The 12,154-nt window shown below is 40.8% G+C and overlaps 1 protein-coding gene across 1 annotated transcript in view; it reads left to right on the forward strand.

Annotated features, from left to right (window-relative positions):
• LOC136852680 (uncharacterized) overlaps nt 1–12,154 on the forward strand; it is a 37,408-nt gene that overhangs the window by 9,606 nt on the left and 15,648 nt on the right. Inside the window, exons 15-28 of the mRNA XM_067127592.1 lie at nt 270–471; nt 584–812; nt 1,035–1,264; nt 1,438–1,520; nt 1,779–1,900; nt 2,087–2,237; nt 2,579–2,712; nt 2,981–3,085; nt 3,540–3,828; nt 4,135–4,286; nt 4,419–4,631; nt 4,775–5,179; nt 5,323–5,363; nt 8,008–8,181. Coding sequence (XP_066983693.1) covers nt 270–471; nt 584–812; nt 1,035–1,264; nt 1,438–1,520; nt 1,779–1,900; nt 2,087–2,237; nt 2,579–2,712; nt 2,981–3,085; nt 3,540–3,828; nt 4,135–4,286; nt 4,419–4,631; nt 4,775–5,179; nt 5,323–5,363; nt 8,008–8,181 — 2,530 coding nt within the window. The remainder of the gene's footprint in view (nt 1–269; nt 472–583; nt 813–1,034; nt 1,265–1,437; nt 1,521–1,778; nt 1,901–2,086; nt 2,238–2,578; nt 2,713–2,980; nt 3,086–3,539; nt 3,829–4,134; nt 4,287–4,418; nt 4,632–4,774; nt 5,180–5,322; nt 5,364–8,007; nt 8,182–12,154) is intronic.

Genomic DNA, 12,154 nt, shown 5'->3' on the forward strand with positions numbered 1-12,154 from the left:
TTTCCCATTCTAGTGTAGAGCTGATTGTTCCAGAATAAGTGTTAACTGGCTGTTATACAAGGAACTACAACAATACTACAATATACACATTCACACCTACAAGTTGTCACTGAAGTGGAGGAAGGCTTAACACAAGAAGTTAACCTAGCAATTTCATGTTCTCACAAACATGAAAGTGCTAGGTCAAAATCTTGTTTTAAACTATTCTGCAACTTGGCAACAGCTTGAGACACTGCAGGATAATGAGCAGACATTTTCTATTTTTCTAGCTCGTTATAGCAGTGGTGGTTTTGGAGGCATTGCTCTCAGGGGTAGACCTCCACTACCCCAGGCCCTGGCCTTGCGTCCAGTTTCGGGATTTAGTCAAGAATCACCGAAACGACCATCACTTATTGCTGCAGGCGATACAGCAGGCGATGAACCAAGGACAGACTTCCCTGAAACCTGGCTCTGGAATCTCGTGGTTGTTCCGTAAGTGCACAATCTCTGTTCGTGCTGTGAGGAAATCAATGACCTTTTATTTCCAAAGCTGCCTGAATTTATTGAGAAAATGTGCCTGATACTCGAAATTTTCCCTCTAAAGGTCAACTGGAACGCTCAAACAGGAAGTCGAGGTCCCTGACACAATTACCGAATGGGTTGGCAAGGCCGTTTGTGTCCATCCACAGGTGGGTGTTGGCATATCAGAAAGGGCTTCTCTCACTACTTACACTACCTTCTTCGTCGACCTCACACTTCCTCCTTCCATCAAGAGAGGAGAAATCCTGCCAGTCAAGATCTCTGTCTTCAATTACCTTCAGCAACCCTTGCCGGTAAGTGTGCAGAATCAAATAATTTTCTTACCACTCTACCAAAACTTTAATACTGAACATACTATGATAAAGTAGCACTGTTTTACTGTGATTTATCAACACGAGTAACTGCTGCTGCAACTCCAATGGTAAATGATGGGAAGAGGCATTACCTTAGCAAAACCTAGCTCAGAATAAGAGGTCAGTGAACAGATACTATAAGCTCTTACTTTCTATCTTTAGGTGAGGGTTACCATGGATGCCAGTTCAGAATTTGAGCTTACAGGAGAAGACAACACTAGCCTGCCAGCAGGCCAAAGGCTATCCTGCATTGGAGCGCAGGACAAGCATGTCCACACCATCAAAATAAAACCTACCATCATAGGAGAAGTGAACATTACTGTCAGAGCCTTTGTGGACAGTGAAACATCTTTGTCTTGTGGTGGTGTTAACTCTAACGATGTTAAAAAAAGGTATTGTTTCAAGAGCATAGTATGAAAAAAATTTTGAAATACAGCTTCTCATATGAAATATGTCATTGTCCGACAAAGTCTTGAAGCAATGATTCTAGGCCTGCTAATATTTTTTCTTCCCTTAGACTTGAATGTCAATACTTTGTAAACAAAGAAAATGTTTTACTTTTCAGAGATGCACTTGTAAGGCCCATAACAGTAGAGGCAGAAGGCTTTTTAAGAGAAGAAACTTGGAGCAAATACATCTGTGCCAATGGTAAGCTCAAGTAACGTTCAGCTCATGAGTCTCCTTATATCTGAATTACTAATTGACAAGGAATATGAGAACAAATCTTTTTCAAGTCAGAACTTAATAAATCTGTACTTTTTCACATAGAAATAACACAATGGGAATGGTTTTCATGAACATATGGATTTGCTTTGCAGACACTGGGGATTTAGACACAAACAGACTTGAGTTATAAGTAATTATATCTCCAAATAGCATACTACTTTTTCCTGTCTCATCACGCAGAAGTAGCAGAGGGACAAGACTCTCTGGAAACAGCAGAATTAATTGTACCCACGGGTATGGTGGAGGGATCTGAAAGGGCATGGGTCACTGCCGTAGGAGACCTCTTGGCCATATCTTTGCAGGTAAGACTCGTCTCGATACTGTCAAAGATTACCTTTCTTAACTTTACTACAAAAACTTCCTATTAAAGGAGTTTAGTCATAAATTCCGGATAATTTTAACAGAATATAACATAAAGTAAGAGCCAGAATTACAGAAAATTACAACAAATAATCTCTCACTAAAAGTACTTCACATTTCACGGACAGAACCTTGGATCTCTCATTCGCATGCCATACGGATGTGGGGAACAGAACATGGTGAACTTTGCTCCAAATATATTCATCTTGAAGTACTTACAAGCTACAAGGCAAGAGACACCAGAAGCAAAGGACAAGCTACTCAAGTTTATGAGAACAGGTAAATGATATAACCAATGTTTATTAATATTATATAACACTGAATGTTACTGTCTTTGAACACTGTATGGAAATCCTCCAAGCTCAAACAGTTCAAATTTTAACCTAATGTATTCTGTAAGTGACAAATTTGTGGCATCAAATGTTAGGGGGCTCTACCAGGTTCCTGAATCAAGGGCTCTGTTACATTTCCCCAGTTGTGTAGTTAACTGTGCTTAGTTATTTTCACTTCACATTAACAAGAAATTCAGTAACAGTGGAACTTTAGAGCTAACAATACCAAATTAGAATTCACATTGCCATATAACAATCTTAGACAATTTTTTTACTGATTTTTTACAGGATATCAGCGCCAGTTGCTATATAGGCATAGGGATGGTTCCTACAGCGCATTCGGCAAAGCTGATGACTCGGGCTCAAACTGGCTTACTGCTTTTGTCCTCAAGTCCTTTTCTCAAGCAAGAGAGTTTGTAATGGTTAGTGCAGTTTGATAAGTCAGCTTATTCTGGTACTCCCACATGCACTGCAAATGCAGTATATAATCTTATATTTTAAAAATTTACTGTAATTTTAAACGTGTTCATGGTAAAAACTTGTGCGGGGAAAGCTTCTCAAGCTGTTAGATTGAAAACTATTTATTTATCACTGAATCTGGCATTTAAAAGGCTCATCCAGATCCACGCCTTTCCAATGATCAACTTGGTACATAGACTGTCTGATACCCACATAATATCATTCTTTCAGATTGACGAGGGAAGCCTTAATGAGACAACTAAATGGCTAATCAATAACTACGGCAATGGAACTTGCGCTCAGTCCATTGGAAAAGTTTTCAGCAAAGGATTGAAGGTGAGTCAGCACATTCTTCCCTTTGTGAACTTTGGCATGCAGAAGTTATAAACATATTCAGTAAGGCTGATATACTGAAAACCAAAGGTCTAGAGAGGTCATCAAGAAGTGAATTTTGGCATTAAGCTATGCTGCTCACCATAAAAATATTTGAATTTCAACACCACACCATATTTAACACCTAATTACAACAGCACTAGTACAGGTAAACATTATATGTATTAGCAAGCTCTCTGTTTCTACTATTCTCTAACAGTGTACAGTCATATTTGTTTCAGGTGCTCTACAATACAATCTAGGATTCACAACAAACAATGACTATACTCTGAGATAAGAAGAGACTTGATAGTATGAACATTAAACAAGAAACATCTTGACCACGCACATTCTATGGGACCCCCAACAATGAAATAAATTACCTTACATCCAAAATAAATGAAAAATTATTTCACAGGGAGGTCTTGGCACTGGAAAGTCCTCAGATGTTCCACTGACAGCATACATCCTGATATCTCTTCTGGAATCTGCAGTCTCTACATCACACCCCACAGTACAAAAGGCTCTGAAGTGCCTCATTCAAGATAATGCCGGAGACTCTTACACGATGGCCCTGAAAGCCTATGCTCTGGCCCTTTCCAGAGTCCCAGAGGCTCCTAGAGTGCTTCTGCAGTTACTACAACAAGCTACAGTTACCAAAAACTCGACACACTGGGAGCTGCCAAAAGGATCAGGTGTCTATCCAGGTAAGAAAGAGTGGAGACATTTTCTAACACGAAACTATGGACTACTTTGTTTACCAGCTATGAAACCACCATTTGATATCAAATTTAGTTTCTCTAATGTGGATTTCTTATTTCTTATAAAAAGATTAACTTCAAAAGGCTCATAAATCATCCATTAATTTTGCAGAAGTCTCAGTTCGTATGGTGTGGAACCCATATTTCTTTCCTTGTATTTAAACCTGACAACATTCTATTCATTAAAGTGTCTTTATCAGTGATAGAAAGGCTTAACACCCACTTAATCTATGTGACATTTCCTTTCTTCAGCAAGCAGTAGGTCACTAGAAGTTGAGACGGCTGGATACGCCATCTTGGCAATGATGTCCACCGATCCTAAAGCTTATGAACAACAAGCAAGAAAAGTGGTCAAGTGGATTTCCACTCAGAGGAATGGAAGAGGAGGATTCTACTCCACACAGGTAAGCGACCGTTCCAAGGAGCTTAAAATGAACATAAGACACAAATAAACAAATAATTAATTCCACATCATGTAACTCCTAAATGTCAACCATACAAGTTACTTTACTTTACTGTATGTTTTTCTCTTTCAGGACACAGTTGTTGCTCTTCAGTCTCTGGCCAGTTATGAGTCTACTCAGTACCAGGGCGACCTGAACGTCAAAGCTATAGTCGAGGCGAATGACTTTTCCCACACATTCAGCATAATAGAATCTAACAAACTGTTACATCAACAGACATCTTTGCCAGTCCTGCCAACTAATGTCTCCTTCAGGATGGAGGGCCAAGGTTGTGCCGTACTTCAGGTGAGCATAAGCAGCAGAGTTGTAAACAAATGGTCTTTTCTTAACAAAACTGGAGTGCCTGACAAATTACTTATTCAGAAAACAGCTGTAACCATCAATAAATTTGACATTTTTTTACTGATTCCCAATTTTTCTTGTTCCAGACTGTCCTCCGATACAATGACCCCGAGCCTGACGCGAGTGATGCATTTAGCCTGAGAGTGAACTCCAGAACAGAGGAAGATCCTTTCTGTGTAACGAAGCGCATCTCGGCCTGTGCTGCTTACCTACTACCTGATGGAACTTCCAATATGGCTGTTATCGAAGTCAATCTTGTTTCTGGTTACATACCCGAGAAGGAGGACTTGAAAAAGTTGCTGAGGGAAAACAAAGACATCATCAAAAGATACGAAGTTGATGGCAACAAAGTCTCCTTCTACATTGAAGAATTCACAGCTGAAGACGTCTGCGTCAATTTCAGGGTCACACGCCAAGTGAATGTGGAAGACGCAAAGCCAGGCTCTGTTGTTGTCTATGATTACTATCAGCCAGAATTCTCCATAAGCAAGGTATTTAGTTTTCCTTTCTTCTTTTTAGGCGATTTGCTTCATTGAAAGTCTAATGACACATGAGCATAAAAATGACTTCTTTTGTGCCAGAAAATTTTTTGACTAAAATTCATGATATATCTTATCAACGTTTTTGTTTTCAGGTGTACAATCTCCCAGCTGCATCTCAGTGTTACCCCAACTGAAGATTCCATTGGGACCATTTCTGAAATCTTCTGCCACGGGCTTTAATGGTCGTTTCAAAATCCGGGGTGCTTTGTACAACAGTCAACAATTTGGTTCTAAAATTGTATTTGATATTCTGTTTTGAACGAGACACTGCAGTGTGTATGTTGTGAAATGGTTATATCAACATTAAAACATTATTTTAATATAACGATTTTTTATTTGCGGTATAATACCAGGCCTCTAATTTGCAGTTCATGGTCTCAAGCTTCTTCTGTATTTTACTAAATTTCTCCTCAATATGTGGAAATCCGTTCGTTAATCTTTTAGTATATCTTTTATATGAATGATTACATTTCGAACAGCAGCAACAACAACAAGAATAACAATAATAATAACTGCCCTATCAGGACTAATACCTCCTCCAGTATAAATATAAAATGGAGCCATCTGATAGATGTGCTAGCCGATTCTGCACAATCACAGTCCTAAGAATTTATTGCGTTTATGACATTTACAGGGTTATGTAAACATGGACCATCAGCATGTCCTTGTTCTGGTCTCAAGAAGCCCTGCAGTGGAAGTCCTGGTCTGACAAGATTTCTGGTCAGAATCACATAGAGAACCCCTTTTTCATTCAGAAAGCAATGTCTGCTATAAACATAAGTCTCTGGCCTTGTCATACCCACATGACAGAAGCCTACAAAGTGATCTCTGATCCTACGAGGTTTTACCTTCTTCATCTCTCCAATTACCTTAACCTCTTTCTAATGACTTAGGTTCAGAGTAATGATGCCTGTGGTCTTAGGCACCCTTTATGCCAAGTTCACAGCTTACCCTAATGGATATATCCAGGGTAATGTGTGAGGTAGACGGACAAACAGCAGGACAGCAAGACAGGCAAACAGGTGGACAGAATATGAATCAATGAAAGCCTCTGTCAAGCATTATTCTAGTCAACTCTTTGCTCTGCCCTTCCTTCACTGAGTCCTGTTCTGAACAGCTGCCAAGAGAAAGCTTAGACTTACCTCCTCAGGTCTACTTATTGCTCAGCCAATTTTGAGGGCGGGGTATAGGTCCAGTATTTTTTCCTTTTTTGTGATAGTAGGAAAAAAATTAAGAAAAGTTACCTGTAACTGCTGAAAACATGCAGGTATGGACCCCCCCCCCCTAGGTATTAAGGTGTCCCAAAGATTTTACCCGGAGTTTGCCTCTTACACCTTTCTTTCTGGATTCTGCATCTCACAAGAACAAGATGGTTTGAGACATCACAGCTGACGTACCTTTGTGGCGTCGTATTAATTATCACTGCCTTGAGTTGCTTGCATCCTTGATTTCAATCCAGTAAGACCGTGACAAGGATGGGGATTTCTGAAGGCTTTTTATCCAGCCCTGATGTGATTTTGCCGCATCACACTGAGGCCTCTGGCTTGCTCGCCTAGGGAAAAATCTATGGCCTTGTTGTTGTCCAAAAAGTGCAATAGCATCAAACACAATTCACACAAATATGAATCAACTACCACATAAGTACATCCATTCATAAACAACATATAAGACTCAGCAAAAATGGGAAATAGTATACAGCACATTTAAGCCATATTGCAGCATCCTATACGTACAAGCATCAGCACGCAGAACATAGCCAAGTTGGTCTTGTTCCACATTTTTTAGACCAGAAGGGACGACAAATTTATGAAGCTGAGGGAAATATAGGCTGGATACTGACACTCAGCATTAGGAGTAGCACGCACTGACACTGTGACAGTGGTATGAAATGAGAGTGCCACACACACACACACTGTCACAGCAACAGGAATGCAAAAAACACCTAGGTTATTCACAAAGTGGGGTCGTGGGGTATACCTCCATCAACTTGGAAGACAACAAAAAATTAAATAAAAAAACAAGAATGAATTTACCAATTTGAAAAGTGTAACATCTAATAAAAGGCTGAAGTGTCCATTCAGTCATCCAAAGTCTTACAAAAAGGGCCCTAAGGAAGACTGCTGAATGGGATCTTCTTGCTCTGATCTAAATCATCATGTGACCATTATAAAGGGGAGGGGGAGGAAGAGGGAGGAAGGGGGAGGGGGAAATTAAGCCACTACCACTTCCAGCAACTTGCTCTACAAGATGAATCATCTCGGGATGCTGCTGACATTCAGAAAAGAGAGCAGTATAAAAAAAAATAATAATATGATTGTGTTCTCTGATGCAAAACGTCCAAGGTCTCCCTGCCATGTTCTTCGAGACTACCCTTGATTGGAAACTGTTATTTTCTTGTTAATGAAAAATAACCGTGACTCGAGAACAGAACAGCGATGAAACTACAACGAAAGAGAGGAAGAAACGAAAAAAATAACTTACAGACGGAAATAACGAAAAGAGAAAGTATGAAGGTTTCCGAAGAGTCAAATCGATCCCTTTTGCAGAACGCCGTGACGTCAGAAAGTAGGAAAATGCATAGGCATTTCATCTAAAGTCTGGCAATGAGCAGAGCTTAGGTCTCCCCACGACAATCAAGGACAGAGCTTCCATATGACCTCATCATGACCTCATCACTTCCTTTGGCCTGGAACCGACCCTTTCCAGCTTATTCAACAATGACAGGCAAGTTAACTAATCCAGTGATGGTTACGGGATTCGGGTTTCCCGGTGTGGAGGCGTCTGGCATCTTGTTCGGTCCAGGTAAGCTGCTCAGGTATAATAGACTCACGCGCACACCTGTCCAGCCAGATTGCAGTTTGTGGTGTAGTGGTTTGGTGTGCTGGAATGGCTTGTGCTAACAAACTGAGAGCATTCTTTGCTCTTGTTTGCCTCGTGAGTTCTTCTTTTGAGTAAGTACATTCATGCATAGTGTTTAACTTGTTTATTGTTTCTGCTGATCGGGAACGTGATTAAAATTATAGTTATATTGACTGGGTTAACACAATGTCATTTTTCTCGATTTATAAGTCTGCAGGAGATACTTCCAAATTTTTCTGTTCAAACTGTCTTGTTGGCGCTGAATTATCTCAGATCAAGATCATAATGAAAAAATACCCGAACTTTTCGGAATAGCCAAGTTTTTTTCCCAATAAAAATTATTCCAAAATTCACCTTTTAAAAACTTCCCAAACTTAACCCAGCTGTTGATGGAAACATTAAATTTTTTATTTATCAATTTTCAAATTTACCCGGCGACACGGACTCTCTCACTCTCTCTCTCGGCTCCTTCCAAAAGCCGGTACTTCAGGTATAAGTGACCAATTCGTGAGGGTCCCAATCACTACTTCCGGCCTTAAAAAATCATTATTTACATAAATATTTCGTCGAATTCATTCACAAAATCCCTGAGACAGACCCTCTCCCAAATGTATCTTTAATAGTTTGCTCTAATTTTTTTTTTAATCGTCATATAACCAGTATTGATATTATTTGTAATTTCCATGACCTAGTAATTAAAAAAAAGTAAAAAAAAAAGTAAAAAAACCTGATCCCATTTCTAAGCCAAACCCACTGATCACTTTCCCTTGAGGAGAACTGAGCTGTGTAGAGAAATGGTCGACCAATCTCTCAATACAGAGCGCATCTCATGCGGTGCACTGTAGGCATTACTTAAGGTTCTTTGCAGCGTGCCTTCGGCCCCTAGCTGCAACCTCATTCGTTCCTTTTACTGTACCTCCTTTCGTATTGTCCTTCTTCTATCTTACTTTCCTCAACCGTCTCTTAACATGATTCATAGTGCAACTGCTTTGAGGTTTTCTTTCTGACATTTTACTGTCAATTTCCGTTTCAGCACTGAATGACCCCATAGGTTCTTGGCCTTGGGCCTAAATTCTATATGCATTTCAATACTAAGCAGAGCGTTTCCTGTTAAGAAAAATGACAGGAAATGTTTAGACTCTTGACTGGAAATGTTTAGACTCTTGACACCATGTGCATTCTGGGAGAGAGCACCTTTTCAGCGGTTGGTTTGACTACAGTACCGTCATTATTTATGCTGGTGGTTAGTGTCATGTTTCCTTGTAAGTCTTTTGGCTGTCTTCGGAAAAACCGAAGTTTATAATTATCATAACCTCTACCGTTATGACGTGAGTCGCCTATCCTAGACTTTCCTTGTTGGTCTACGGTCTAACGATACTTTCTTGGCTTGTCTACAGTCTAACGACAGACTTTCTTAGCTTGCCTGAGGTCTAACAATAGACTGTGCTGGTCTACGGTCTAACGATAGATTGTGCTGGTTTACGGTCTAACAATGACTTTCTTGGCTTGCCTACAGTCTAAAAATACTTTCTTACCTGGTCTACGGTCTAAATAAACTTTGTTCTGGTCTACTGTCTAACAATAGACTTCCTTGGCTTGTCTACGGTCTAACAATGGACTTCCTTAGCTGGTCTACAGCCTAACAATAGACTTCATTAGCTGATCCACAGTCTAACAATGGACTTCCTTAGCTGGTCCACAGTCTAACAATGGACTTCCTTAGCTGGTCCACAGTCTAACAATAGACTTCATTAGCTGGTCCACAGTCTAACAATGGACTTCCTTAGTTGGTCTACAGTCTAACAATAGACTTCATTAGCTGGTCTACAGTCTAACAACAGACTTTCTTAGCTGGTCTACAGACTAACAACAGACTTCCTTAGCTGGTCTACGGTCTAACAATAACTTCCTTAGTTGGTCTACAGTCTAACAACAGACTTTCTTGGCCGGTCTATGGTCTAGCAATAGACTCATAAGGGAAACGGGTACAACAGAATCACAGTTACAGGCAGAAGTGAAACTGAATAACTGTAACTGAACCGGGTACATGCAAAGACATACCCAGTCCAAATATGGCATACAGAAATGACGGCGGGAATACGATAATAACGAATCTCTACAAAGAGGGTAAGATTTGGCAAAGCAAAGTGTGCGCATGCCCGAAAGGCAGCAAGGATGTTAATGGGAGATTTTTTTTTTTTTTTTATAAATGGAGAAGGTGATGGTGGTAGCCATATTGACCAATTTGGAAGGGGGTGGGGGGGTGGAGGGGACGACGTCCCTTTAAATTAGTGGCCTGTATGCTAGTTATAGTATGTATGTATGTATGTATGTATGGCTGGCTATGTATGTATGTATGCACACCATTACTGGCCAAGTTTAGCAAACATAAAAAAAAGATGAGATCTGCAATAAAACCACAAAGAGAGAGAGAGAGAGAGAGAGAGAGAGAGAGAGAGAGAGAGAGAGAGAGAGAGAGAGAGGATCAAAATGCGGGTTGTACCGTTCGTGAGTATTAAATCATGAATCACGCGGCCGCCAGCAGTTACATAATGTCTGTACTTCTGCCCCTACCCACTTCCCCCGCCCAGTAACCACCCCCCCTTCCTCCTCCCGCCTCCATTCCTCCCCCGGCGACAAAATGAACATACAATACCAAGAGAACACTGAACATTGTTCTTCAGCGCAATTGTTATGCCATGGAAGAACAGAGTGTTTGTTTTTAAATATTGTTCCTGTTATTGTTATGGTGAACAAAGCTGTTACAATTATAATTACTTTTTCCTGATGTCGTAACTAATAGGCCTTCGAAATCCTACGAAAAGACCGTAGGACGTTCAAGGGAGGGTGGGGGTTAAACAAAATTTCCAGGCGCCTCTAGGAATTCTTAGTAGGAATCCCAAGACATTATAGGAACCCTTTGTAGAAATTTCGGTTCTATAGGAACCCACGATCTCTAGAAATCCCTTGTAGGAACTCCCAGCGTTCTCTAGGAACCCTTTGGAGGAATTCTCTGGGTTCTCTCTAGGAACCCTCTGTAGGAATTTGGGTTCTCTAGGAACCCTTTGTAGGAATTCTGGGTTCTCTAGGAACCCTTTAGGAATTTGGGTTCTCTAGGAACCCTTTGTAGGGTTCTCTAGGAACCCTTTGTAGGAATTTCTAGAAACCCTCTGGTTCTCTAGGAACCCTCTGTAGGAATTTGGGTTCTCTAGGAACCCTTTGTAGGAATTTGGGTTCTCTAGGAACCCTCTGTAGGAATTTTGGGTTCTCTAGGAACCCTTTGTAGGAATTTGGTTCTCTAGGAACCTAGGAACCCTTTGTAGGAATTTGGGTTCTCTAGGAACCCTTTGTAGGAATTTGGGTTCTCTAGGAACCCTTTGTAGGAATTTGGGTTCTCTAGGAACCCTCTGTAGGAATTTGGGTTCTCTAGGAACCCTTTGTAGGAATTTGGGTTCTCTAGGAACCCTTTGTAGGAATTTGGGTTCTCTAGGAACCCTTTGTAGGAATTTGGGTTCTCTAGGAACCCTCTGTAGGTTCTTCTCTAGGAACCCTTTGTAGGAATTTGGGTTCTCTAGGAACCCTTTATAGGAATTTGGGTTCTCTAGGAACCCTTTAGGAATAGGAACCCTCTTTGGGTTCTCTAGGAACCCTCTGTAGGAATTTGGGTTCTCTAGGAACCCTCTGTAGGAATTTGGGTTCTCTAGGAACCCTTTGGTTCTCTAGGAACCCTCTGGGTTCTCTCTAGGAACCCTTTGTAGGAATTTGGGTTCTCTAGGAACCCTTTGTAGGAATTTGGGTTCTCTAGGAACCCTCTGTAGGAATTTGGGTTCTCTAGGAACCCTCTGTAGGAATTTGGGTTCTCTAGGAACCCTCTGTAGGAATTTGGGTTCTCTAGGAACCCTCTGTAGGAATTTGGGTTCTCTAGAACCCTCTGTAAATTTGGGTTCTCTAGGAACCCTCTGTTCTCTAGGAACCCTTTGGGTTCTCTAGGAACCCTCTGTAGGAATTTGGGTTCTCTAGGAACCCTCTGTAGGAATTTGGGTTCTCTAGGAACCCTTTGTAGGA

This window comes from Macrobrachium rosenbergii, chromosome 26, assembly GCF_040412425.1.
Source record: "Macrobrachium rosenbergii isolate ZJJX-2024 chromosome 26, ASM4041242v1, whole genome shotgun sequence".
Lineage (NCBI taxonomy): Eukaryota > Metazoa > Arthropoda > Malacostraca > Decapoda > Palaemonidae > Macrobrachium > Macrobrachium rosenbergii.